Source organism: Dama dama, chromosome 17, assembly GCF_033118175.1.
Source record: "Dama dama isolate Ldn47 chromosome 17, ASM3311817v1, whole genome shotgun sequence".
NCBI classification, from domain to species: Eukaryota; Metazoa; Chordata; class Mammalia; order Artiodactyla; family Cervidae; genus Dama; species Dama dama.
Genome location: NC_083697.1, coordinates 31,383,419 through 31,410,978, shown reverse-complemented (window position 1 = coordinate 31,410,978; position 27,560 = coordinate 31,383,419). Strand labels below are relative to the sequence as shown.

Genomic DNA, 27,560 nt, shown 5'->3' with positions numbered 1-27,560 from the left:
CAGCATACGCTCAACACACACATAAAGCACACCCAACAAATCTTTTTTTTCTATTGGAGTATAATTGCTTTCCAATATTGTGTTAGTTTCTGGGGTACGACAGTGTGAATCAACTATATGTATACATATATCCCTCTTGAACCTCCCTCCCCTCCACTGCCTACCCCTCTGGGTCATCACAGAGTACTCACCTGAGCTCCTGGGGCTATAGAGCATCTTCCCACTAGCTATCTATTTCACACATGATAGTGTATAGTGTATACTTGTCAATGAACAAATCTTGTATAGCCAATTCTCATTCTAGATTTTTTCTAGAATCTCTGACATCACCCACACTAGTCTAAGAACTAACTTTAAAATTCCTTAAAAAATATCTGTTTAAAAGCACTCTTTAATTACGATGGTGGTTAAAACAAGTCCCCGAATTATTTGACACTCTTTCCATTGAGAGGTGGGACTATGTTTCTGCCCACTGAAATTCAGGCTCTGTGAATGCGTGTCAGATAGAGTAAAACGGATGCTGTGTCACTCTGAACTAGGCCTTGAGAAATGGGCAGTGTCTGTTCTTGTCTGTTGGATCCTCGTCTTTGGAATCCAGCCACCATGTTCTGAGGAAGCCCAAGCTGTCCAGGGTTTGATCCCTGGGTTGGGAAGATCCCCTGGAGAAGGGAAAGGCTACCCACTCCAGTATTCTGGCCTGGAGAATCCCATGGGCTGTATAGTCCATGGGGTTGCAAAAAGTCAGACAGGACTGAGCGACTTTCACTTTCAGATCAGTTTTCAAGCTGTCCATGGAGAGGCCCAGCTGAAGAGGAAGTGAGGCTCTTGACTGGCTCCAACCGAACTCCCAGCTGACAACTATTACCATCTTTCTAGTCACAGGAAGGGGCCGTTGTGGAAGTAGACTTTCCCTAGAATTTGAGCTGCTGTGAAAAGCAGAGCCAAACCTTCCATGCTGAGCTCTGCCCAAATTGCAGACTCACAAGTTAAATACATGAGTTTTGTATTTTTTAAGCTACTAAGTTTTAGGGTGGATTGTTACTCAGCAATACACAATGAGAACAATGGTTCTGGACATACTACAGAAGATCTGCTTCAGTAGGGTTTTGTTAGGTGGTTAAATTGCTCTGTATAAGAAATAATAGGAAAATAAGAGGATTCTGAGCCAGCAAGCTAAGGAGCAGAGAACGAAGAGAGGGAGCAGGCTCCAGCCATAGAGGATGAGTAAAGCATAAATGAACTCAACAACCAGCAAAATGATCTAGTGCTAGAGATGGCAGGGGGCTATTCGGAACAGGGGTGCTAGTGCTTAGGTTAAAGATGTTTGCTGACACAGCTGGCTGCAGGGACGTTCAGTTCAATTCTGTTGCTCAGTCGTGTCCGACTCTTTGCGACCCCATGAATCGCAGCACTCCAGGCCTCCCTGTCCATCACCAACTCCCAGAGTTCACTCAAACTCATGTCCATCAAGTCGGTGATGCCATCCAGCCATCTCATCCTCTGTCATCCCCTTCTCCTCCTGCCCCCAAATCCCTCCCAGCATCAGGGTCTTTTTCAATGAGTCAACTCTTCGCATGAGGTGGCCAAAGTATTGGAGTTTCAGCTTCAGCATCAGTCCTTCCAATGAATACCCAGGACTGATCTTTAGGATGGACTGGTTGGATCTCCTTGCAGTCCAAGGGACTCTCAAGAGTCTTCTCCAACATTTTTGTAGCCTTTTCATGAACAGTATGAAAAGGCTGCAGGGATGGGGCACCTGCTAATCTCTGTGCCATTACCATAAGCATTCACCATAACCCTGCCACATGTATACAGTCTCAAGTCTGGAATACTCAGGACAGAATGGGTATACTGCAGTGAAGCTTGCTGGAATAATACAATGCAATTATTAAGGTTTATAGTAACTTCAGTGTTAGAGCTGATCCTTCCTGCCCTGTCTCCAAATGTGCACCTCATTTAGTTTGTTTTGAAGGGGATGACCACAAATTCTTTCCTGGGCTTCAGTGTGAACCCTTGGGGATATTCATTGTCTGGGTTGCTCTTTGGTGTTGGTGGAGCATCCCATACCTTGATAGATGCCCCTCACAATGCTACTTAATAATGCAAGCAGGTAGATGCCTTAGATACCTTGATTAAGTGAAATACTCTAGGTCCAAGGAAAGACCATATCAGACTTTGACGTCAAGAACCATAAAATACTAAATTCATGTTGTCTGAAGCCGCTATTTACAGTGGCTTAAGCCACTAAGTTCATGGTTACCACAAGAGAAAACTAATACAACCTGGATGTGAAACATAATAGAGTGTTTTAAGTTAAAGGAAAGATTTGTTAGAAGACAGAAAAAAAGGAAAATGTCCAAAGCTTGCTTCTTGAGTTAAAAGAAAGACAAAACAATGCACATTTTCTTTGCATTTACTTTTACTGGAAAAAAAGAAAAAACAAGAACAAAACATTTTTTTTCAAAAGAATCAAAGACCATTACACAAGATCGCACAATCACTTACAAATGCTGTCCCTTAAAGGTAAGTAGGCTAGTCTCACAGAGTCCTTGTCTAAGTAGTTTTCTCCGTATGCAATACACTGACAAAGTAATTCTCAGAGCTTTTGGGCTGGATTCACAGTCCCGCTGGGCATGCTCACTGCATTCCATAATTGAATCACATCAGATCTCAAGTAGGAACTCTTCCACCAAGATTTCTATCACGAGAGCAGTTTAAATAGCCACCTTCTTTCCATTTCCCACTGGCTTTTTTCATAGTCAGGGGTATAGTTCAGCGTCATCCAACGTCTTTCTCCATTTACCACACAATTTACTCTCCTTTGTTTGGGACCTAACTTCTTCAGTCTTCACATCCTTTTTAACCACCACTGTCTTTACTGTACAATAAGATGAGTTCAGTGTAATATAGAAACCAACGTCTTCAAAGGGGGAGAAAAAGAAAGGACCACCTGCTAGAAAAAGTATACAGGGATGATAGGTAATTTCAGGAAGCCCTGGAAGGGACTTTTCGCCATTAACATTAGCTTGTAAAAAGCAAGTATGAAACTTAAAAAAAGAAATCAAATTTGATGTGTTGTGTGTGTGTTTTATTTTGCACCATTATGAATCAAATATGAATACAACTAATAATATGCTCTAAGTTGCAACATGAAACAAGAATGGTAACAGCTTACAAATGCTGTGAAGGTTCAGTTCTCTTCTGAGACATGGGGTATGTCAATACTCCAGTTTTCAGAATCCTCCCCTGGGCCTTGTAATCACACGTGCCACAGATGGACCTGTGTTTTTATTTTTCCCCCAGAGGACCGGAGTCTGCAATTCTTATCAGATTCAAACTCAAGGTACAACTTAGCAAATGCTACATGCTTTATTAATGATTTTATGCACCTGTGAGGTCTACTTAGGACCCAGAAATTAGTTAAGAATATAGAAACAGTCTCTTGAAAATATATATCATATCTCTACATATACCTCTTTAGAAATTATGTAAAAGCCTAACATATTGTGTGAATTTTATTTTTATGAGTAGTCTTCTAAAACAAACCTACACATAATTTTTCCCCTCAACAGTACTGATAAAATACAGGGCACCTTTTTCTTTCAAGTATTTGGGTAAAATAGCATACCCTGAGAATTTGGGGTGCAAACCTACACCTTGTAAACTGTAGAATGAAACTCCTCAAGCACCACATAGGAAAATGTGTACCGTGATGGTTTTAAAACACAGAGACTATTACTGAATGTGTCCTCTCATGCACATATAATATATACTTATCATGTGATTATAGTCAGTCTACTTAAGAATCAACACTGTCCTGCAGTCCAAAGTATTATTTCAGGTAGCATGAGCATTCAATTTGTGGCAAACACAGACTTTCATTTCTATGAAATATGAAAGTAATTTAAATGCATTAAATCTCTTTAAGAGGCAAGAATGATGAAATCAAATCTGAAATTAAAATGATTTATATAGCTACATATTTCTGAGTGACATAAGGATGGTTTTGAAGTGCATGTTAACATTTAAGATTCATCATAAAGATGTCAAAGTGTAATTTGTTTTAGCTTATTTGCTCAATGATATCCAGAGAGCCATACACATACAGACATAACATAGATGCAGACAGACATACAGAGAGCCAATATGTTAACTCATTAACTGCATATTTGGGCTTCATTTCATCCTGAGGGCAATTTCAGAGAGTGTTTTTCAAGAAAATACATTCTGGTGAATTAAATTGTTGTACTGGTTACAAATTTGTTCAGTTTTCCAACAACAATTCAAAAGGAGCATATTTCAACCTGACCATTTGACCAACAGGGAAAAAGCGGAAAGGGGTCAAGATTTCTACGCAAAATGTCCTGAGGTTCATCTGGAAAACTACATTTCACATGTAACCCCAAGAAGAGATGGCAAAAGCCAGACTCTGCAATTCTAATTAGAGTCAAGCTCCAGGCACCCTATAGGAAATGTTACATGCTTTATTAATGGTTTTGTGTATCTAAACCATAAAAAGGTAGCTTGGTAGCTGAAAGGACACTGTTAGGGTGATGGTTTTATGGGCCAGAAGGTTTCATATACTCTTGGATTTTTCTACTTAGCTTTCGTTGAATAAGGAAGGACACAACTACTTCATTCAAATATCAACACAACCTCAAGAAATAAAACAATGAAAAGTGAGGATTTAGATTTATCTCATGTTTTTAAAAATGTACCCCTCTATCATTTGAGGTGGTAAATGGCCTGGCAGCTTTGCTTTTTATGGCTTGATGAAAAAGAGAACCATGAAATTATCACAGATGATATGGTGTTCATAGAACACTACTTTAAAATCACTTTTTTAACAACTTGGGCATTTACTACAACCAAAGCAGCTTCTCAGAGGATGTGGCCTCTCTGATAGGGCCAACAAATGAAAAGTTCTTTCTTTCCTAGTTTACCTCAATGTGAAAATTTGAGGCTCAGATCTGTTAGAGAAAAATAATGATAAATAGTGATAGTAGCTTATGGGATCCCCAGAGCCTTGGTAGGTAAGGCACCACCACATTCTCTAGGAAAGGAGATGTCTCTCTTTTTGGAGACCTGGAAATAGTTGACTACTTAACACCAGCACTGGCTTTTCCTAAGATTCACATGTAGTTTTGAAACAGTCTTGTCAATTCTGGTTCTAGCTATGAAATTCTATCTGAGTTTCACAGGATATGTTCAATACTTGAGATTTCAGTCTTTTGAAAGCTTTACAAGTTATTTGAGCATTATGTTTGAGATCTTTAGCTGATTCTACATTCTTGTTTCAGTATTAAGTGACCCAGACCCAGGACATCTCTACTGAATATAAGGAAGGGCTGATGCTGTGACAGACACTTCCTAGTAATGAAAAATTAAGTTCTGGGGTGAATCTGTTGATGGAGTTGAGTAATATGATGTCTATAACAAAGGAATAACACTTCCCCCAATTATGGCACAAGGGCATCTTTTCCAAATACAGAGACTATTTCATATTTCATGCTCCATATCTCATAGAGGCAGTCTCCTCATTTCATAGCTCATCAGCCCAATGACTGATTGAATTGTGACCAGAGCTGACTATTCCTGTCTCAAACCCTTCCTTTTACCCAAAAGAACCTCTTTTCAGAGTAAGACCCCTTTAAGGAAGGCCCTGAATATGAAATTGAGGTTTTTTTTTTAAAGAGTACAACTGAGATGGAAGCATAACTATCTTCAGTCATGAACAGTATAAAATTCTGTGGTTTCAAGATGTAATTTAAGCAAAAATCAATATTGATGATCATTAAAATAAAAATAATGCTTAAAAAATTACCAGAATGCTTTATCTTTGAAAAAATAAGTAAATAAGAGGAGATTCCTCTTTTGAAAAGCCCAGGAGAACCTTCAAGTTATTCTTTTTAAAAGTAAGAAATATTCCAATTAACATTGTTGAATATATATTGACTCACTTATAAATTATGATTATTTAAATATTTATCTGTTCAATCAGCTCTTCAAAACTTACCATGAACACTCACTAAAATAACCTTCAGAAGTGGGCTACAACTGAGGCAGTACTGAATGTCAATGAAAGATTCTATGACTTGGATTCTCGACATCTCTTAGAACCATAAGGAGCAAGTGATATAAACCTAGATCACTGCTATTGGTATGGTGAGTGCTGGAGAGAATCAGAGAATCAGAGTTCACTTTCTACTCCACTACCCGAAACAGGTCACACTTCAGACTCCAAACAATCTGTGAGAAAGAGGAGTATGCAACTATGGAGGGAATCATTAAAGAAGAATATAATCTTCCACACTCATAGCAAAGCTTGGATTCTAGAGGGAAATAGATATTTTATACCTTTCTGAAATCAAGACCTTAATCTTAAATGCAAGCACTGGCTCTCCAGTCTTTCAAACCATTCTACTTTAAGGCAACAAATAGTGTCATGGCATCGTACCAATGGGAAAGTTAAAACAAGGCACAAAAGTTAAAAACGATGTTTTTCACAATCACATTTGAAATCATGCTAAACCCAATAAAAGGACAAGTAAAATATAACCACGAGAATGACTAGGCTTGGCTGGTCTATGATTCAAAATACAGACCCATCATATTTAAACCCAGACAAATGCTACAACTCTGCCAGCCAGTCCTGATATATTCCAAGAATCTGTAGGGAGATTTGTGATCCAAATGACTGATTTGCTAGTTTTGTACACAACAAAACCAATCTTATTCTGTTGTATGTTTTGACTGAACTACAAGAACATGTAAGAGATGGTTTGCCTAGTCACAAATGCAGGAAGGAAAGATGAAGGGAAAGCTTATATTAAAGTACAAAAGGAAATAGTTTTACATAGGAAAAAATGCAACCATTCAATCAGCAATAACACAAACTGTCTTAACAGGGTCATTCAGAAAAATATAGAAACTTACACACTTGTTTATAAGAAGCAAAAACTAAGAACAACATATCTAGAGGAAGTTTTTCAGGTGATTCTTAGTGTTGTTACAATGAAGCCTTCAGATTTAAGAAGGTTTGTCCATCTTTCTGTCTTGTTCCTACAAACAAACATAGTCAAAGAAAAGACTGTTAGTTATAAAAGTAAATCTCACTCTTAAAGAAGCAAGAAAAATGCCAAGATACATTTTATTTAACTATTTGGCTAATTTCAGTATGAATAACGCTGAAGTTCACATTTTAAAATTGGAGAATGTGTTTCTGAACCTACTAGACATCCTACTGACTTCAAGAAATTTCCCTAAATGGGACATCTTTTTGAAACTTGAATTGAATACAGTCAATCCATTCAAAAATTATTTTAGAGTTAAATATTTAGTTTTACTGAGATCATCTATACCAGAAAATAGTTTAACAGATATGTTCTTAAAACATGCAAAACTGATATTTAAACTAAATTGAAACATTTTAAATTTATCATGAGTTATTAATTTAGTGAAATGAATAAACTCTATACTCCAAAGTGAATGGTCACCACCTACATTATGTGGAATTTCATACTGTGCATTTTGTTTGAAATGAGATATACTGGTTAGAGTCTATAACTTATTTCAATCCATTCTAAGGCAAGCATTGACAGGTTCAAAATCTTACTGAAAATTAGCCCTTTCTTTCTGTCAATCTCTCTATATATTGTATATCTAATAGCACTTTGCCTAAAGAACTTTTTAAAATTAACCTTTGGGAGTTGAAATTTGAACATAATATTATGAAGACAGAAATAGAGTGGCCTACAGGTAATATTTTTTTAGGGATTAGACGACTCTATCATGTGAAAAACAACCTTCAAGAAATATCAAATAACAGCTATCTAATCAATTATATGCAATCAGAGTAGTGTGGCAAAGGATATTTTAATCCTGCCATCTCGAAACTGACCTGCGTTAAATATATGCTTCAGGAAAAACAAGTCTATAAGATTAATTATAGGTTTAGAGCTCATATGTATATATTTCAAGTTTGTTGATTTTACTCTTTTGTACTTTATATCAAGAAATGACTTTCAAGAGAAAAGGGACTGTTGTAGGTCTGGAAACTTCTCATTTGCTAAAGTTTTTCTACCTTAGGACGCACAGAACAGGAAAAGAAAACATAATTACAAGGGGAGGAAAAGAAAATAGGAGACCAAGAAGAAAAATGTCAATGTGGATCTAAGGACAACTCAGGCTGAGTCCTGTCATGAAGCAAAGTTTGCAAGGACTCCTTGAGCAGAGAAGGGAGAGAGACAGAGAGAAACAGTGAGAGAGAGAAAGAGAGAGAGAGAGAAAACACCCCAGGATGGGGAGAGCAAGCTGAGGAATGGAGGATAAATCTGTTTCTACCAATTGCTGGGATCATTTTCAGGGACTTGTAGTCTAGGTAACATCGTTTCACTCATTTGTGGGATATTGCTTCTGCTAATATATATTAACTTTAGAGGAACTGTGTTTAAAATCTTGAAAGTAATAAGGTTGCTCCAGTTCCTATTAAGGCTGAAATAATGATTGCCAGTTGACCCTGGCAGAGGGTCATGACGAAGTCAGGGAAGGGTGGGGGTGACTGTCCTGTCACCAGGCAGTCTGGCCTGGATGACTTCCCATGATTTTAGGACGGAACCCATGACAGAGTTCAGCAGGGAGGTTGGGCCAGATTCTCCCTTGCTCCACACAGGCCTGTGCCCAGAGAGAGGGGAAAATCACCACACGCAGCTGGCGCCCTATGCCCAGAGCTATATAACATGCTGAAAAGCATGGGGGATACTAGAGGACCCTGACCACAGCCAACTCCTGCCCCAGGGGGTCAGGCAGCACAAAGGGGACTGCAGAACTGTGAGCATGACCTCTGGTTTGGAGAAAGACCAAGAAATCCTGCGTACCAGCCCCTTGTGCCATGCAGGAAAAAGGTCTGCCTTTCTGCCTTGGTGGAGGCCCCAGAGAGATGAGGGGCTTCTGAGGCATTGATGAGCTTCTGGGCTCCAAGGAAGACTGAACTCTTATGACAGGGCATGGACTGTATGCCATGTCCTTTGCAGTGATTTTATGATTCAGTCTTCACAATGCTTCTGCAAGGTATCCCCACTTTACTCTTGAGGAAATTGAGGTCCAGAGAGGGCAAGTCATTTGTCTGGAGGGAGATTTTGAGCCAGGGGGCCTGACTTCAAGGCACACATACCTGGGTTTTAGTCAAAGCCATATAGCTTCCTTTGGACTGAAATGCTAAATCGGCATTTAGCAGACCCTGCTTTCAGGTGGCATCCCACACTTGCCACCGCCCCCCGAGTTACCTGTCCACCCCCCTCACACACAGATTACCCCCACCCCACCCCACCCACACAAACACTGGCAGACACAGCCCCTAGAAGTGCTGAAACTATTTCTATTTGGGACATATAGTGTTCTAATGACTAAGGAGAGCTAATTTTTTAATCAAAAGAGAAACACACGTGGAGGCTTAATATATGCTACATTGCCAGATTCAGGATCCGTTTCTTACCTTATTCTCTCCCCCTTTTCCCAGTTAAGAAAGAGGGACAATTCACAAGGAACTGAGATGTGCAGGGCAGAGAGGGAGACAGTGGGCAACCCATGGCCACTGAATGCAAAGGGCCTGGATTTCAGCTGGTCCCTTGATCTGGGGACAAATTATTTTTTCATTCGTCAAATGGGGATAAGAAAGTACCCACTGGCTTAAAGAATCAAGCAGCATGATGTTAAATCTTGGTATATAATAAATGAATACACATTAGCTATTAATTTTCCTTTTGTATTAATTTTATAGAGGTTTGAGGAAAATACAATGACAAAAAAAAAAAAACTTGTAGAGAAATGCACAAAATAATAAGAACGAGGAAAGCTACAATCCAAGGAAAGAGAAAGGGAGAAAAGAAATGGCAAAAAAAAAAAAAAGACAAGAGGAAGATCATACAACAGCAGCTATATATAATCATCAGGAGAGGAAGCCACAATCAAGGTAGGAAAAAACAGATATAGATGAATTGATTCAGGAGTGTGATCATGGGATGAGCTGACAATGAAATGTCCAGCGTGCTGCCTGCAGCATGCCATGTGACCTCGTGCGCGAGGCTGCCCAGAACACAGGTGAGGGAGCCGCCACTTCAAGCCCGCCCTTGAAGCGGTCTAGTCCATGACGACAACCGACTCCAAACAGAAAAGGGAGAAGAAGGGAAGAAGCAAGGTGGGGCTTTAAACTAAATCAACTTCAAGGGAATGGGAAAGAAGAAACAACAATGAGGAATAAAAAAGAAATTATCAAAAAATAGAAAGCAAATTCTTAAACAAATGGAAAGGGAAGAAAAGAGGGAACTAAGGTGTGGACCCGACCCCAGGATGGAGGAGCAGAAAGGAGAGTGGGAGAAAAAGAGAAGGGGACCGGGCAGCATTAAGAAAGAAGCAAATGGAAATAGACTCTGGTCTGGGATAATTCAGTGTTGAGTCCCAGCTCTGCCCTAGAGGGACACTGTGACTTAAGAAGGGTTAGCCTCAATTTTCTCCTGCAATTTTTACATGAGGGGACAGGGTTTGATGATCTAAGGACCCCATGGGTCCCCTTTAGAGAACCCTATGAAAATAGTTTCCCCTGAGTCTGCTCCCTTTCTCTTTCCTCTTCAGTTGCTGATGTTTGGGGCTCTACTCAGGAGGTAGAAATAACTCTGAAGAAGTGAGGAGAAAAAGAAAGAACAATGACACAAGAACAGTATAAGGCACACTCAGAAATGAAGAAGCAAATGGGTCAAGTATTAAAAAAAGAAAAGACATTCAAAGGAAACAAAATAATTGCAGTCCCCACTGGGTGGCAGGCACGGTGCCAATGAAAGTTTTCTGTTGTTATTATCACATATTTATCTTTATGCCCTTGTAAATGCTATTTAGTATCAAGTCTCAGATACGATTTTAAAGCAAAAATACAGCATGTAAGTGGGTGGGCAGGAGAAAGCACGAGACTGAATATGTTAGGGAAGGAAAAATATAGCTACATGCCTCAAATGACAGAAAACAAAAATAATCTCATCAGAAAAGGCATCAAAGATCCTATGGAGAAGGGACTTCCAAAACAAAACTCAACAAACAACAAAGCCTAAAACAGAAAAGGCCTAACAAAAATGGAGAGAGCTAGGAAGTTTTGAACTGGTATGCCCAGCACACTGGTGTGTTCCCAGTGGGTTTCTGTTGTAACTCTCTGGCCACCAGCTGGGAACAATTTGGTCCATTTATCACACTGTGTGATGTCATTACTAAATACAAATAAAATACATAATATTACTGCTTAACTTCTGAGATGGGTTGTGACCTGGCAAAGATTGGGGAGCACTGCAATTTTGTTCATAGGAAGAAGAGAAACAGTAAAGACACACCTATAAAAGCAAAACTAGAGGAAAATTTATAACAGAATAATCCGAGAGGAGCAGCAGCTGGGTATACTCAAATCTATATGGGGGAGAAAGAAAGGCTCCTGGTTACAACGTGCAGCTAAAAATAGATGATGAAATACTTATTATTTGAGCTGGAAGGAATCTTAAAGGTTAAGACAGGATTTGAACACTGGTTTTGCAGTTCTGTGTGTACGGCTTGTATCTTCCAGCTGGAGTGCAGGCTCCTGGCTTGTATTAATAGGATGGTCACATGTGGGTTCATAGCCTCATCACAGAGTTCACCGTGGCTGATGGAGTGTAAACATGTAATTCATGCTCGTGGAATGAATGAAGGAGTTAGCGCGTTTTATTAAACATTCATTTTACCAAAGTCAAGAGAATCAGAGCAGGTCCAGGGTGTCCTGGCTGCCAGTCCTGGGCTCATTAGGCTCCTCTGCCATCCTTTTTTTGTTTCATGACTCCTACCAACAAACAAACAGCACACAGTGTGGGCCAGGAGCCAGGAGCCAGCCCCATGGGTCCTGGTTATCTCCCTCTCTGGGGACCTCAGCAAAACCACTTCTTTCTAAAGCCCCAGTTTTCTGCTCTATGAAATGCTGTGTTTGGATCAAGTCATTTATGTGACTTCTTAGTTGAGGGGGGCACATAAAACCCTACTCTACCTCAAGAAAAAACTCTGGAATAAGTCTGGTTTTCAAAAGAAATCTTAAACTGAAACTAGCTTCCAGGCCTTCTCACACTGACTGTCCGTACGAACACCAACAGATGAATGGGGGTGTACCATGTAATTTTTGCTATATCTGAACCATGTTTAAATTTTTTCACACAAGGAAAAGAACTGTACATTTCTCCCTTTTTAAACCTGACTTTTCTTTGGCAAGTGGCATAGAACTTTCAGGATGCTGAGCCTTGAAGGATTTTAGCTATCATCTGAATTTGGGTAATTAGATTTTCACCTGTACACAGAAAGCTGATAATTAACTCCTCTGTGTGTGTATGTATTTGTGTGTGTATGTGTATTAATTGCTTAGTTGTGTTTGACTCTGTGAAACCCCATGGACTGTAGTCCGCCAGGCTCCTCTGTCGATGGAGTTCTCCAGGCAAGAATCCTGGAGTCAGTTGCCATTCCCTTCTCTAGGGGATCTTCCCGACCCAGGGATTGAACCCAGGTTTCTGCACTGCAGGCAGATTCTTTACCTTCTGAGCCACCAGGGAAGCCCCAGTTTTTTCCTTGACTAGCCTTAAATCTTGAAGCCAGCTTTTGCCTTTCTGTCTATCTTTAGGGTTGTGGAGTAAAATAAATGTTAAAGAAGGGAAAAGCTTTCAAAGAAATCACTGTTCAAATCTCTAGTACAAAAAACTCGGGTTTGTATTTGTGTCTGACGGAAACCACTCCAGCCTAATCTTTCCAGACTCAGCAGACGGGAGAAGGGCCAGAGGCAGCTGCTACAGGACACGAAGCTAGCCTGTGGCACTTCCTCCCTCCTCGGGGCCCTGTCCTCCGTTCCCCTTGCCCTGCGCCTCCACAACTCACACAAAGGCCTCCCAGGATTAGCTGCTCCCAAACAGCCTTAGGTAAACATCCCACCTGTCCAGAAGATGAAAACACTTTTGTCTAGAGGCTACTCCTTTCCTTCTGCAAAGCAATCTATCTCTAAATTGGGGCCTCTTCCACATGCATATTTCTTTATTTTCTACATTGAACAACAGTTGCATTATTTATCTTTAATCTTTCCCTTCCTTCTTTTTTTGTGTTCCTTACATACAGCCTGTTGCAAATTCTTGGAAAGGCAGAATTCGAATCATCTATTTCTAAATTAGAAGTCAAATGAGGGTTGTGCTTTTACCTGAATTTTTAGAGGAAAATCCAAGAATTATTGAACAGTGGTCTATTGTGGGGTGTTTTTTTTTTTTTTTTTTTGCAGCCTAGCAAATATAACACATAGTAAAATCCCTTAATTTGGAAAGCTTTTATATTTTCCAACAACTGTTCCATGATCTGACATTCACACAAATGTTGAGCAGTAGAAATCATTGACACACAGTTGTCATGGATCCTAGAGAGTTTGCATGCCCCAGAACACACAACTGGTGAGAAGATGCTGGCACTCTGATCCTACCTCCTAATTTAAGGCTTTTTCATTGCAGAAAGAAACAATGTTCCTCTCTTCCTCTTCAGTACAGAGAAGACAGGAATGGCTTATTTTTTTCAGGTAAGCATAGAAAAGGTCCCTCCCCTCTTCCTCTCCTTTCTCAGTTCAGTATGCTCTTACCAAGGTCTGAAACCCTTTAGCATTTATGCTGTCAACCCTTCCTCATGTGAGGACGATAGGAGAAGGAGAAGGCAAATCTGTCCCCCCAGTGCTGGCAGCTTCCTGCTGTATCTGAAGGGTGTGTGTGTCTGTGTTCAGTTGCTCAGTTGTGTCCAACTCTTACGATCCCATGGACTGTAGCTCGCCAGGCTCCTCTGTCCATGGAATTCTCCAGGCAAGAATACTGCAGTGGGTTGTCATTTCCTTCTCCAGGGGATCTTTCCAACCCGGGGATTGAACCTGTATCTCCCTTTCACCACTGAGCCACCAGGGAAGCCTGTCTGAAGGTTGCCCCTGGCTTATATGCTTGACCTAAAGTGTCCTGGTTCAGAAAAACCGGGCTCCCCTTCCTATCACATTCCATGGACTGTAGTTACAGCAAGGATTCCCACCAATGAATTTGGATGGACTCCGGTGTCAGAATCCACATCTACCTCATTTAGAGAGGGGAACAAGGGCGAGCTGATTCTTTTCTGATGGGAGAGAAAGCAGACAGGAAAGGGTGCCTTGTAGGCATTCCCAGCAGAGCATAGTGGATTCACTCTGAACAGACTGGATCAAACACAGCAGCTCCATCCCAGGAGCCACTGCAGCTTAGGAATCTCCTATCCCATAGGGGTCAAGCCGTGTGTGTGTGTGTGTGTGTGTGTGTGTGTGTGTGTGTGTGTGTGTGTAAAATACCTTAAAGACTTTGTAAAGACTTTGGACTTGCCTAAACAAAGTATTCTGATTGTCTAAAAGCAAAAACAAGAGCTTAAAAATAGTCTCTGTATAAGAAACCTCAAGAGAAAGATGTGGTGGACAGACAGAAGCCATTCTGCAGATTTTAGAAAACCTCTTAACAAGAAAATGTCAGTCTTTGACTCTCCTTACTCTGAGGAGCAACCAGAGTGATGGCATTTCCAAAGATGTCCTGTGCCTGTCACTGGGGCTGCAAGGAATAAAGCTCATTCCACAAAATCCAGACCAGGTTTTCATTTCTGCCCCCCTGCCAATCTTCTCCCAAGGCTAGCCCTGAGAGATCCCTCCTACTCACTGTGGGAAAGACACTCAGGCAATTTGAAAAGGTCAAAGGGAAAAGGCCAGCCGTGGGGCTGAGGAGTGGGGAGAGAAGGAAGCTTGGCAGGAAGATTAGCTCCTTAATAATTTGAATGGGGTTCTATTCTTCCGAAAATACCTCCTCTGCCATAAACCCGCCACTTCAAACACAAAGCATTAGTGCTGCTCTTAATCCCTTAAACCTGATTATCAAAGTGATGGTCACTCACCAGCAGCTGCTCCCTCCGGCTTTCTGGTGACCATCATCTGTGTTCCACCACGAAGCTCATGGTGGTGCCGTCAAAGGAGGGGGGCGCGATGATCCGCGGCCCCAGGGGCTGCGAGGTGATGCTGATGACAGGCTTGCCGTGCAGCTGGGCAAAGCCCTTGGCCCCCACGAGCTGGGAGGTGGCTGCCGGGGCAGAGGAGGAAGAGGAGGCGGGAGACTGACCGGAGGCCATGAAGTAGGGGGCCTCGGCGAACGCTGCAGCTGCCTCTTTGCTGGGGGGCTCTGCTGTCAGCGGGGAGAGCTCACCGCCCCCTGGAGTGCGAGCAATCGGCGTGGGCTGCAGGGCGTTGGCGGGCAGCACCGTGGGCAGAAACCCGGGGTAGATCATGTAAGTGGGTCCATAGGCTCCAGGGCTCAGGGCCAGGGGAGGCACAGGGAGGGACATGGGGGCCACTGCCTGCTGCTGGGAGGTCATAGGCACGTCCACATACTGCCCCGTCTCGGGGTCAAACAGTCTCCGGGTCATGGGCTGTACTGGTGTGTCCACCAGATAGTACTGGCCGGTGGTCACATCCAGGAGCATCTTGCGCTGGGTCTGCTGAGGTGGGGGCTGCTGGAAGGGGTCTGTGGGGACGGGAGCTGGGCCGGCGGGTGCCGGGGCCGGCATGCCTGGCGGGGAGAAGCAGAGGACCTGGGGCTGGGCGCTCTGTAGGGTGAAGGGCAGTGGCTGCTGGTGGTAGATGGCGGTGGGGGGATGCTCAGGGCTCTGGGGCCCCGCGGGGGCAGCTACTGTCTCCCGGGAGTGGTCAGGTTTGCTGCGCCAAGCTGGCCGGCTGGTTCCACTGACCTGAGAGCCCTTGGGGCTAGTGGGGACCTGACTGCGGGCACTCAGCGGGGGCAAGCTGCAGAGAGTGGCCGCGGCCGAAGAAGCTGGAGGTCCCTCCCTCCCTGCCCCAGGCCTGCCTGGAAGCTCTCCAGCTGCAGAGCTTCCTTTAAGAGGGATGGTCAGGTAGTTCTCACAGTCACTATTGCTCTTTTCCAAATTGCTGCCGATTTTCCTGTTGGTCACCTCTTCCAGAGGTGCCCGGGTGGCCGGAGAGATCTTGAGGGACCGCAGCCCCTGCGATCTGATGCCCTTGGCGGCCGCCGAGGGACTCTCCGGAGAAGGGCCTTGCGGGAACTTGCCAGCGACTCCCCCAGTTTTCTGGGTGCTGCTGGCACTCACTGTGAAGACGTTCCGTTGGCTGGGGAGCGGGGGCAGGGGCTGGGTTCTGTCCACATCCTTGTGCACCGGGGGAATATAGAGGGACCGGGGCCGCTCCCTGGCCAGGTTCTCAAAGGCAGCCGCGCGGGCTGACACGCTCTCGGTGCTGGGGTTGGAGTTCCTCCGCTGTAGACGCTCTGGGCCCCCTCGCAGGACCACTCCGCCTTTGTTCCCAACGCCCCGCGGCTCCTCCGCCTCACCCAGCCTTCTGGCCAACTTGTCGGGGTCAGCACCCGCGGCCCCTTCCCGCTCCTCGCTGGCGATGAGCGACAGGACGTGGCTGTCAGTCAGCAGAGGCAAGGGGTCGCTTTTCCGCTTCCACTCGTTCCTGTTGAAGCTATACAGCTCTTCCATGGACCTCACGGCCGCCGTCAGCTTCTCCAGGGCATTCCGGGATGTCTTGGGGCCTTTCCCTTCCTCCTTGACGTCCTCCTCCTTGACCTTCTCTGGGGTCTTCTGAGCCTTGGAGACGATCTTGAGCACAGGCAGGTAGGAGCCCTGTTCAGGCTTATTGGGGGCGATGGTGGCTACAGGCAGCCTGCCAGACGCCCTGTGCACCAAGACTGTCCCTTCTGGCGAGGAGGAGTTCAAGACCCTGCCGCCTCCCTTGCCCACGTTCTCCCTGGGCTCTCGCTCCGCGCTGTCCTCCCTGGGGTTCACCACCGCCTGGCACGTGATCACCATGGGGGACAAGGATCCGGATCCCCCAGCGGCAGGAGCCAGCTGCCTGGGTTTGGGCCCAGTCAGCCCCTGCTCTGGGGTAACGCTGCCCTTGTCACTGCTGTCCCCTGACCCCTTGATTAGTTTCCGGACATCTCTCACCTGATGGAGGGGGCCTTGGGCCTTGGACTTGTCCCTGACGTCTCTCACCTGGAACTGGGGCACTTTTTCCAGGTTGTCCCCCCGGAAGAGCTTCTGCTGGGCCCTGCTGTTGTCCTCAATGGTCTTGAAGAGGTTGGAAGCACTGCCGCTGGACAGTTTGGGCGTGAGCAGCTTGGCAATGTTGAAGTCCGAGCTCGGCTGTTGCACGCTCCCCAGGCGGATCTTGATTTCGGGAGCCTTGGGTCGGATCACTGCCGTGGAGGTGGCCTGAGCAGCAGGGTACTTGGTGGCCTGCTTCCCCGGCTGCTTATCCTTGGGTGTCTGCTGGATGTTGGGGACAAAGAGGCGAGACATGATGGTGGACTTGCTGGCAGAGATCTCCCCCAAGTCGGCCCTCCAGTCACCCCCCTTGGGGAGCTTCAGCTTCCCAACGGGGGCTCTTTCTTCTCGCTTCTCAGCCTCTTTCTCCTTCCAGGACCGGAATGCACTGTTCTGACTGCGGAGGAAGATGCCCTTGACAGTCTCTGAGGCACTCTTTTTAATTTCACACACTTCTGGGAGTCCATCAGCAAAATGACGGCCGGAGCCTGCGTGGCTCTCCCGAGGGGCGCTGGCTTTGAAGATGGGGGATTTAGACCCAGCTACGGCCCCCTCCCCACCGGCATCAGACATGCTGACCACCGTGTACTCGGAACCGGCCTCCGAGTGGCGAGAACTCTGCCTCTGCAAGCCCCTCTCGCGCTGCTTCTCAGCCCCGGGGGGAGGGCCCTCCGTCTCCTTGGAGGTGCTGGAGAGGTGATGGTGGGATGTGTCGCTGAGTTCTCCCCTCTCCATTTTGAACTCGTGTTCCCGCTGCATCTTCTTGGAGATGACATTTTTGAGCAGGCTGGAAGCAAACTTGGACTTCTGGGGGCCATCAGCGCGGGAGGCGGGCTTGCCGCTCTCGGAGGTCTCTGAGCCGTCGTCCGTGTACACTGACCCGGGGCCCTTGCTGGGGCCTTTGGTGGCCTTGCTCTCACTGCGTAAATTCAGAGGCTCGAGAAGGGTGACCACGCGCGGACCCGACTGGACCTGCTTCTGGAAACACAGAGGTGTCTCCACGTGTTTGATCTCGCCCTCGACTTTGCTGACCACGAACTCCAAGGCCTTGGTCTGGGACTTCTTGGATTGGATGTAGAGCTGGTCTGCCGTGGTCCTGGCCCCACCGCCCTTCCTCAGCCCTGCAGCCACGGAGGCCGCGCTGCTCCTCAGGAGGCTCTGTTCCACCCTGGCTCCAACACCTCCACATTTTAAGTCCAGGAAGGTCGACCAGCGCCCAAAGCCGACTTCGGAGAGCACGGAGGACTCCCGGGAGCTGATGTTCAGAGCCTCAAAGTAGGGGTAAGCGAGGCTCCGGAAGGCCCGAGAGGTCAGGTTACGCACCTCTTTGTCCGCATCATCCAGCTCGCTCACGGCACTGGAGGCTCCACTGGAGTAGTCCACCAGCTCCTTCGCCCGGATGGCCCCGCACCGGGTCTGCAGGCGAGCAGGGACGGCGATGAATTTCTTTGCATGGTCCTGAGCCACGGCTGCAGCCGGGTCTTGCTTCAGCGAACTGGAATTGTGTTCAGCAGCTGTAGAGACGCGGAGGCTCATGTCGCCTTCATGCTTGGCAGCATAAATAATGTTTTGCTTTGCACACACGTTGCTAGGCTCATTTATAGCCCGGGAAGTCGGTTTGATTGATAGGAGGATCTGGCTTGCTGCGTTCCCACAGCTGCTGGCGGCGGTGGCTGCTGCTGCCCCTGAAGCCGCCTCCGGGGGCTTGGGCAAGGGCTCCCGCGGGGTGGCCGTGCCAGGCCCCGTGGGTGGGGGAGTGGGGTCACCGTCCGAGGGGCCGCTGCCCACTTCTGTGCTGCTGGTGTCGCCGCCGCCGCTGCCCGCGCTGGGAAGGGCGGGGTCGCTGCTGGTGGGGCTGGGTGTCCGGGTGGCGTTGGTGCTGGGAGTGGTGCTAAGGTAGCAGCTGTTGTCGTCGTCCTCTTCGGTCAGGGTGGTGACGTCCTCTGGGGTCTCGTCGCTGCCACCGAAGGAAGCGTAGTCCACAAACGAGTAGATCACGTTGTTGTCCTCGAAATCCCAGCGAGAGGCCAGGCCCACGTCGAAGTCCATGTCCTGCTCCACCTCGCTCAGCTGGATCTCGTGGGTGGTGATGTAATGGGCCTCCTGATTTCTGGGGGGGTCCCGGCTGCCCTGAGACTTGGCAATAATGTCTCTGCACTCCGTGGCATCCCCTTCCCCACATCTCCCTCTTCCTCCCCCTCCTCGTCCTCCTGCTTTTTCCCCTTCTTCTCCCTTGGGCTGGCAGCGCAGCGCGTTCTCACCACTGTCACTCTCGAAGCCTAAGGATGAGGACGAGGTGGCCAGAGCCCCTGTGGATGTAGTGGTGCCATCCACCTTGGACAGGCCACCTTCTTCTGCTCCGTCCACTGGGGAGGAGGAAGAGGAGGAAGAGAAGGGGTTGCCGCCCTCATCGGTACTGGCGAGCTGGGATCTGGAGAGTTCCGAGGGGACAAAGTTCTTCAGGGGGGCTGGAGCTTCGTGCTCTTGACTGCTAACTTCGTCTTGGGCTTTCTCCTGGGGACTCTTCGAGCCCCTCTGATCCCCCTGGCGCTGCTCCCGAGTGAGTCTCATGGTCCGGGGACTGTCCCTCGGGACTCCAGCTGAAGCGCACATCTCCACATATTTTGCTTCTCGCAGGGAGGAGGCTGATGGCTTGGGAAGCGGCTGCAGCTGCTGCTTTAGCTCCTGGCTATCTTGAGCTCCGCACACCCCGTCCCCCACCTCCTTGGATCTGGCCTGCAGATTCAGTTCAGGAGGGGTGCCTTCCATTCTGAGTCCTCGCCTAGGTGTCAGCGACAGGAGGAGACAGTGGTGAGCGACGGGGCTGTCCTGGGTCCCTCCCTGGCCCTGGAGGGGCTGCAGAGCAGCCTGAAGCAGGGTCCCACGTGCCTGGACTGGCCCCAAGGCTGCAGGCACCCTTGCCACCGCCGCCGCCACCTCCCAGTTCTTCAGCCCCTGTGGCGGGGCCCAGGCCAACCTGAGGGAGGTAGGAAGGCTCCTGGGTGGGGTGGCAGAGGTGGTCTGTGGCCAGGGGGCTGCTGCTCTGGCCGAGACCGTGGCCAGCTTCCAGCAGCCAAACTGTTCTGTCCAGTTGTTGGCCTGACGCTGTCGGCAGCTAGGAGTCTGAATGCCATCGACCACGGAAGAAGCAGCATCTGTAGGTCGACTCCGGGACTTCCAGAAATGAAAGGAAAGCATGTGCTGTTTCTTGTGGAGCCTTGTCCCTTTCCTGGATGGGGTAAGAGTGGGTCACGTCATTCCAGAAATATTTTTAGTGTCTATTCCCTAGTCATACTGAAACCACACTTGAGGGTAGAGAGAAGAGGCTCTGAGATAAAGAGAGAATGTGGGAGGTAGAGAAGACGTGTGGGTTCTAATTGAAATCAACCAAATGTCCTATGTAATCTATTACAGGGATGTCTAGCAAGTAAAAAATTATTCTTTACTCACTGCCGTCTTTCATTCCCAAGTCTGATTAAATGTGTCCCCCCACCCCCAGCCTTGTTCTTAAAGATATCTGAATTCAGCAGTGCATTTCAAATCAATTAAGGACAGCCCAGAAAGACTTCAAAATCTCCCTTGGACATATGGCAGCTTTATGTTTGTCTGAAAATCTATGCCTTTTCTTTCTCTTTCATCTTAAATCAGTTGAGTTCTGGTAATACTACCTTTCGTAGGAATAAAACACTCTCTCCCTCCTTCCCCAAAGTTCCACTTTATGAAACATAATCTGTTTGTTTAAAAATAGGAAGAACTCCTCCAGCCCTTACTGTTGACTAAAGTGTAAAAGGGCAATTTTCAGAGACTTGAAACTTAACACTTGAAATAAACTTTTAATTAGAGTCACGAAAAAGCACCACGTGGTTCCGAACTGACACTACTTCAAATCCCTACAATCTCAAAAAGTTCCCTAAACTTCCAAAACCGTGGCAAGACAATAAACCTCCAATTATATATAGCCTGAGCCGCAGCCTCACGATTCAGTTACACTGGCCGAATTCCAGACCTGCAGGGCATTGAGTCAGAAGGCACGGAAGAACAACGAATACACTTACCCTTCACGAGTACAGTGCAGCTTGGAGGGAGGTTCAGAGAGGAAATGTGACCCGCTGGCATGCCCCATGGCACCGAAGCCAGAATCCTAGGTCACTGGCTCTGAGATCCTTTCATTTCAAACAATTCAGGAGTTGTGCAAGTGTATTTGCCAGGCAACCCCAGATGGGGGTTCTGTGCTGGCCATCCTCAGAGCAGATCCCTTGGGTCTATCAGTGGAGAATCACAACTCTTGGTTTGGTGAGATCTGGCTCCCATCGCCTGCCAGGCCCAGTTCCACCACTATACATAGTCTATGTGTCACTTATGCCGATTGAATAAAGCACTATTTTAAACATTCACATTTGTGGGAAACAAAAATAACACCATCAACCATCCCCTTCCAGCATGAAGGCCACCCCCGCACTGAAAAATGTTCCTTCCTCTGGCTGGACGTGGGGGGGAGGTATGGAGTGGGAGACCCTAGCAACGGAGGCAGCCACCTTCTCATCCTTGGGATGTGGACAGTGCAGCCCTGCCATTCTCCCAGGACAAGTCTCTCCTGCCCACATCACTGCCATTGAAACATGACATAGGGAAGGCTGGAAATATCAAGTATCACAATGTGGATAGAGAGCCAGAGCACTAGAGGCAGAGAGTAAGAGAAAAGGAACAGAAACAGAGAGGGAGAGAATAAAGAACAAAAAAGTGAGAGAGAAAGAGGGGACTTGCTGAGTCTGTGATCAAATTTTTGATTATGGAGAGCCAGGTGTAATGGCACAAAATCCTAGATTCTTAATGATAATACAAAACTGAATCGCAGTAGTTACAACTAAGGGTTACATAGTGTTTACTATGTGTGACACATCATCTGAGGCACTTTTAGATGTGTCTGTATTTATTTATTTAATTCCCACTACAGCCTGGTAAGTTAGGTACAATAATTGTAGTGAATTTACAGATGGAAAAGCTGAAGCACAGAGGTGTTAAGAAATTATAGAGCAGAATTCAAACCCAGGCTGTCTGGTTCTAGAGCTTGCCCCTTCATCATGTTGCTACACTGCCTTACTGACTTCCATGCTCAAATACTGTCTGCTACACCCAGATGCCCAATTAGACTGGAGCAAGAAGACCTAGGCTATGTCATCAGAATGACCACAAATAAGCCATGTAATCATTTTTTTGTTTTGTTTTGTTTATATCATCAGCCTGCGTTCACTTTATATATTCAGGGATTAAGGAACATGAGCCTATAAATAAAATGAAATAAAATGCATTTGTCTCCTCCAGGCAAGCAGAATACTTCCAAAGCCCCATTTTAATTTTGCTTTGAAGCCTTGGACGAGAAACCCTGAATACTACCTCAAACACTGTGGGCCATACACACTCCTTAGCTGATTAGAAAACAGAGTTTCTGCCCATCAAGGCAATTATACTTCAAGAAGAAATGTTTCCAGCACTTTCCATATGGCCCTGTCTGTCATGATAACTCAACAGATTTTAGCAGTTTTGCCTTGCAGTTGGCAAAGCACAGAATTGAAAGGTCAGATGCCCTGGATGTAGGTTAAGCATAATTATTCAATGTCCTGAGTTCTAGCAGCTTTCTTCCAGAGTTTTGCTTCTTCCAGAGAGTACAACCCTAGCCCAAACTCCCCACAAAGAGAGAAGGTTAACCTAAAATAGGCACTTACCTCCAAAATACCTGTGTGGCTCCTTTTCTCTATTCTAAGTCAATGATAGCATAGGAAAAAATTTGTAGAAAAAAAAAATTGACCTTTTTCAAGTGAGGTCAATTTCCAAAAAACAGAGTTTAATTCAAACCACAAGTTCTATTTAAAAATCAAAAAAGCAGAAAACTTGGAGTAGCAAGACTCTATTAAAATATTTTTGTTAAAAAAAGAAACTCATAAATGGAAAAACAAGGACCAATCATAGAGTAAAGTAAGACAAAAGCACCAAACTTCTGCTTCCTGGCATTTCCAGAGCTCTAGATTTCCAGAGCTCTAGTAGTATATGCTACTGTGAAATAATTTCAATTTTGATGAGATAATTTTTTGTCATTCATTAGCCATAGAGCTATTTATTCCTAACATGACTACAGTCATTTTTTTTTTTTTTACAAATGAACTCAGTGATTGCCTACCTGATCTCAGCTCTTGAGCAATTAACAGTGACTAATATCACCAGCATTAACCCATATGAAGCAAGCATACTTGCTAGACTAGGCAAGGTATACTCAGTAGATAACTTTATATGGGAATTGAAAGAGCAACAAAGGAAATGACTCATGTCATTATATTTATCTCTGAAGAGAAAGTTTCTTAGCATTCCCTGAAAGTCTTATGCGATGTATCACATTGAAGAAAACTTTAACATGATTAAAGAAAATGATGGCCAGGCTATTCACCAACCAGTGAAAGGGGATTGTTATATTTCAGGCCTCTGACAATGGCATAGTATTATAGACAAATACTTCATTCAAAAGCAAAACAGTTATCCAATGTAGACTACAAGACCAGAAATGAAGAGACAGGTTTAAACTCTGACTCAAACTAGACAAAGGATTTTTCAGGATCCTCTGAGGTGCCATATGGGAGAGACAGTTTGTGATTACTTTAAATTTGGAGTAAGGCTTCCCATTGCTTTTAAGTTGTGGTCCTGGAGAAGACTCTTGAGAGTCCCTTGGACTGCAAGGAGATCAAACCAGTCAATCCTAAATGGAATCAACCCTGAATATTCATTGGAAGGACTGATGCTGAAGCTGAAGCTCCAATATATTGGCCACCTGATGTGAAGGGTCGATTCATTGGAAAAGATCCTGATGCTGGGAAAGACTGAGGGCAGGAGGAGAAGGGGGTGACAGAGGATGAGATGGTTGGATACATCACATTCATTCAACTCAATGAATATGATTTTGAGTAAACTCTGAGAGATAGATAGTGGAGTAGTGCAGCCTGGCGTGCTGCAGTCCATGGGGTCTCAAAGAGTCGGACACAACTTAGTGACTGAACAATAACAAAGGCTTCCCATAAACACCTGCACACCTATTTGCACACACTGATGTGAAAGAGGCTTTTCTGTTGGCCAGTGCTTAATGTCCAGAGTGTGGCCAGCTGTTTCTCCTCCTAGCGAAGGTCGACACACCTAAGAATTACATCTGAAAGAAAAGCATCATTTTGTTTGTTTGTTTGGTTGGTTTTTTGGCTGGTGGTGCCAAAGAGCGAAGACAGGTAACCTGGATGATTTTTACAACTACTAAGTGCTGGAGCCTTGGCTACCTGGCTCTGAGAGACTCAGACCCAAACTCAGCTGATGACTGAGCTTTCAGTTCATGAGGTGGAGGTCACAGGCTCTTTCCCAGTGCTGGCCAGTAGGCTGTTTCACAGCCTCCCCCAGCTGCCTGCACATGGGAGCAGCCGGTCACCATGGAGTCCAAGGAAATGGAGTGGCAGGTTTAGTGTAAAACTATCTCTGTGAATAGAAAACAGCGTGACCCACGAGGATGAATAAGTAGCACTCTCATCTTGTGCAAAGAAGAGCACGTTATCATAGAAGCGTGCCCTGCACATCGGAGATGCAACCTCTTAGCTATGCCCTTAAAACTTGGAAGGACAGAAAGGGGCAGTTCATCACCAGAAATAAAATATTCATAGACACTCAAGACTGCACACAGGGGGCAGAGGTGGTGCAAAAAGTCCTTCACTTATCCCCTTGAGTCAGGCTGTGTATCCGGGGCTGCTCCTCTTGTGTCCATCCCCACCCCACCAGTCCTCCGGGTTTCCTAGACATTTTGCACCCCCCACGCTTGCCCCAGACCCATGCCCCTTCTTCTTCCTTTTGGCCCCCGACAGTAGTTTCTATCTTGTTGTCTCTTGAAGGAGTAGTGGAGTTTTTGGTGTTTCAGATCTTACAGGATAAAGAAAACTTGTCCCTTCTACATCAACCTCAAAGTGAAGCACTGACAGGACAAATAAGTCTTCCTCTATGGAATACAGACCACTTTGAAGAGCCTAACTGTCAGTGTTTGTCCATCTCACCCAAGTCTTTCTGTTATCCTAGACTGTAGGAGGCAGAAGCCTGAGAAGGGTGCTGCTAAGGTTGCCTCCTTGGTCTGAGAAAGGAGGTCAAGGAAGAGGCCTCCTTAGGGTTTCACAAGTTAAAGTAAGTTTTTTCTAGTTGGTAATGAAACAGAATTTACATCATCAGTCAGCTAGGCTACCTGTCTATAGAATAACATGAATAACTTATTTCTAAGACTTTAGAAAGGAATATTTTTTTTGCCTTTTAATTCTTGATATTGCATTGGGAGGGCTAAAAAGTCATGTTCCTGTTTTGTATTACTTTGGTAAATATTTTTTCTCCCCACTGATTTCTCTCCTCTGATTTCAGACTGTGGTGATTTCAAACAGGAGCCTCTAAAGATACACTCAGTATTTTATTTTTCAGCTTTCTATTTTCTATGAATATTTGGAATCATTATGAAAATGAAGATCTCATTTCTCTCTTTACTTCAAATCTGTTCAAAACTCAAGTACTGAGATGCAAATTAAGCAACTTTTGAAAAAATAATATGACAGCTTCTGTCTATCATATGTGATACGACCACTAGGGTTCAATAATATATATACAGGAATGTTTATTACAGTGTGTTTTGATAGCAAAATAAATTGGAAATAACATAAATATCAACCAGTAGAGGACGATTGATTGATTACAGAGCACACATACTCTGACTCATTGTGCAGACACTAAATAAATAGAAACATACGTTCCAATCTTTGAAGAATTGCCATAAAAAGACAATTACAGAATAAAAATGTACTGGTACGACTGTTTCAAAGACAACAATAATAAAACTCCGTAAGTGAACATAGTTCACGTAGTTCATAGTTGAATCAACAGAAAATAGGTAGAAGCATAACACCAAACCAACATTGTTTTTGTATATGTAGGAAGATAAGATTGAACAATTATGATTAAATCTTCCTTCATGCAGCTCAGTATTGTTTGAACTGTTACAACGAATACGTTTTTCTTGGATAATAAAAAAATTATTTTGGAAAAATTTCACTTCTCTATAAACATTCCTTGAGCCCAAACAGCTTAGAGTGGAAACAAAGACAACTCAGGCTGCAGTAGACCAAAGAGACTTTTCAGTTTTACTTCCTTATTTGATTTAATTAATTTATGTAAATTTTGGTTGTGCTGGGTCTTCATTGCTGTACGTAGGCTTTCTCTAGTTGCAGTGAACAGAGGCTACTCCTTGTTGCAGTGCACAGGCTTCTCATCGCGGTGGTTCTCCTGTCTTGGAGCTCGGGCTCTAGGCACATGGATTTCAGTAGTTGCATCACAAGGGCCCAGCAGTTGCAGTATGCAGGCTCTAGAGTGTGAAGTCTCCAGTAGTTGTGGCACATGGGCTTTAATTGCTCCACAGCATGTGGAATCTTCCCAAACCAGGGATCAAATGCATGTCCCCCGCATTGGCAGGCAGATTCTCATCCACTGAACCACCAGTGAAGTCCTTACTTCCTTATTTTATTTATGTAGGTAAAGAAGTTCAGAGATTGTAAGAGACTTTCCCAAGGTCACACAGCCATGAGGAGCACAGAAAGAGTGGAATCCATTTCTCCTGATTCCAAATTCAGGGCTTGTTCCTGTGTTGGTTAAACTTCGTCCTCAAAGTGACCAAAGGGAATAGAAAACCAAATCGCATTCTCAAACAATTGGAGTATGTTCCCTGAGAACAAATAATTTTATTGTCGAGTTATGTTTTACCTTCAAAATCAGTGTTGGTTAGATAAGTAAACCATAGCCACATGCAACAATATAGATGTACCTCACAAACGTAATGTTAGGAAAAGAAGCTAGATGTAAAGAGAATATACTAGATGATTCTACTTATTTAAAAATCTGAAGCAGGATAAATTGAATCACTGGTGTTGGAAGTCAGTCTGGATGGTGGTGACCTTTGGGGACAGTGTCAGAGAAAGGCCAATGAGGGTCTGGAGTGCTGTAACTTCTATTTTTCAATCCACATGCTAAGCACGTGGATGTGTTTACTTTGTGAAAGTATATTGAGCTGTATGCTTATGATTGCTTTTCTGTACACATTTTATACAATATATTCATTAAATTTTTTAAAAATAATTTTACTTTTATTTTTGGGCCACATCTGACAGCATATTAAAAAGCAGAGACATTACTTTGCCAACAAAGGTCCATCTGGCCAAGGCTATGGTTTTTCCAGTGGTCATGTATGGATGTGAGAGTTGGACTATAAAGAAAGCTGAGCACCAAAGAATTGATGCTTTTGAATTGTGGTGTTGGAGAAGACCCTTGAGAGTCCCTTGGACTGCAAGGAGATCCAGCCAGTC

General features: G+C 44.9%; 1 protein-coding gene across 3 annotated transcripts; it reads right to left on the bottom strand.

The window, feature by feature from the left end:
- Positions 1-2,409: 2,409 nt before the first annotated feature.
- C17H4orf54 (chromosome 17 C4orf54 homolog) lies at positions 2,410-23,161 on the bottom strand. Of its 3 annotated transcripts, none has more exons than XM_061164344.1 (3): positions 22,878-23,161; positions 14,971-20,383; positions 2,410-7,062 (listed from the first exon to the last, which is right to left on the bottom strand). In XM_061164344.1, exon 2 carries the CDS (start codon positions 20,350-20,352, stop codon positions 15,004-15,006), a length of 5,349 nt encoding a protein of 1,782 aa, XP_061020327.1. In that variant the 5' UTR covers positions 20,353-20,383; positions 22,878-23,161; the 3' UTR covers positions 2,410-7,062; positions 14,971-15,003. The 3 variants fall into 3 exon arrangements, with proteins under 3 accessions (XP_061020327.1, XP_061020329.1, XP_061020330.1); XM_061164347.1 differs by lacking the exon at positions 2,410-7,062 and adding an exon at positions 11,808-11,851; XM_061164346.1 differs by lacking the exon at positions 22,878-23,161 and having other exon boundaries at positions 14,971-20,531.
- Between the last annotated feature and the right edge of the window lie 4,399 nt (positions 23,162-27,560).

What these genes read in the sequence shown, in the direction of transcription:
- C17H4orf54 (XM_061164344.1), bottom strand. Translation starts at nt 20,352, where the DNA reads ATGCTTTCCTTTCATTTCTGGAAGTCCCGGAGTCGACCTACAGATGCT.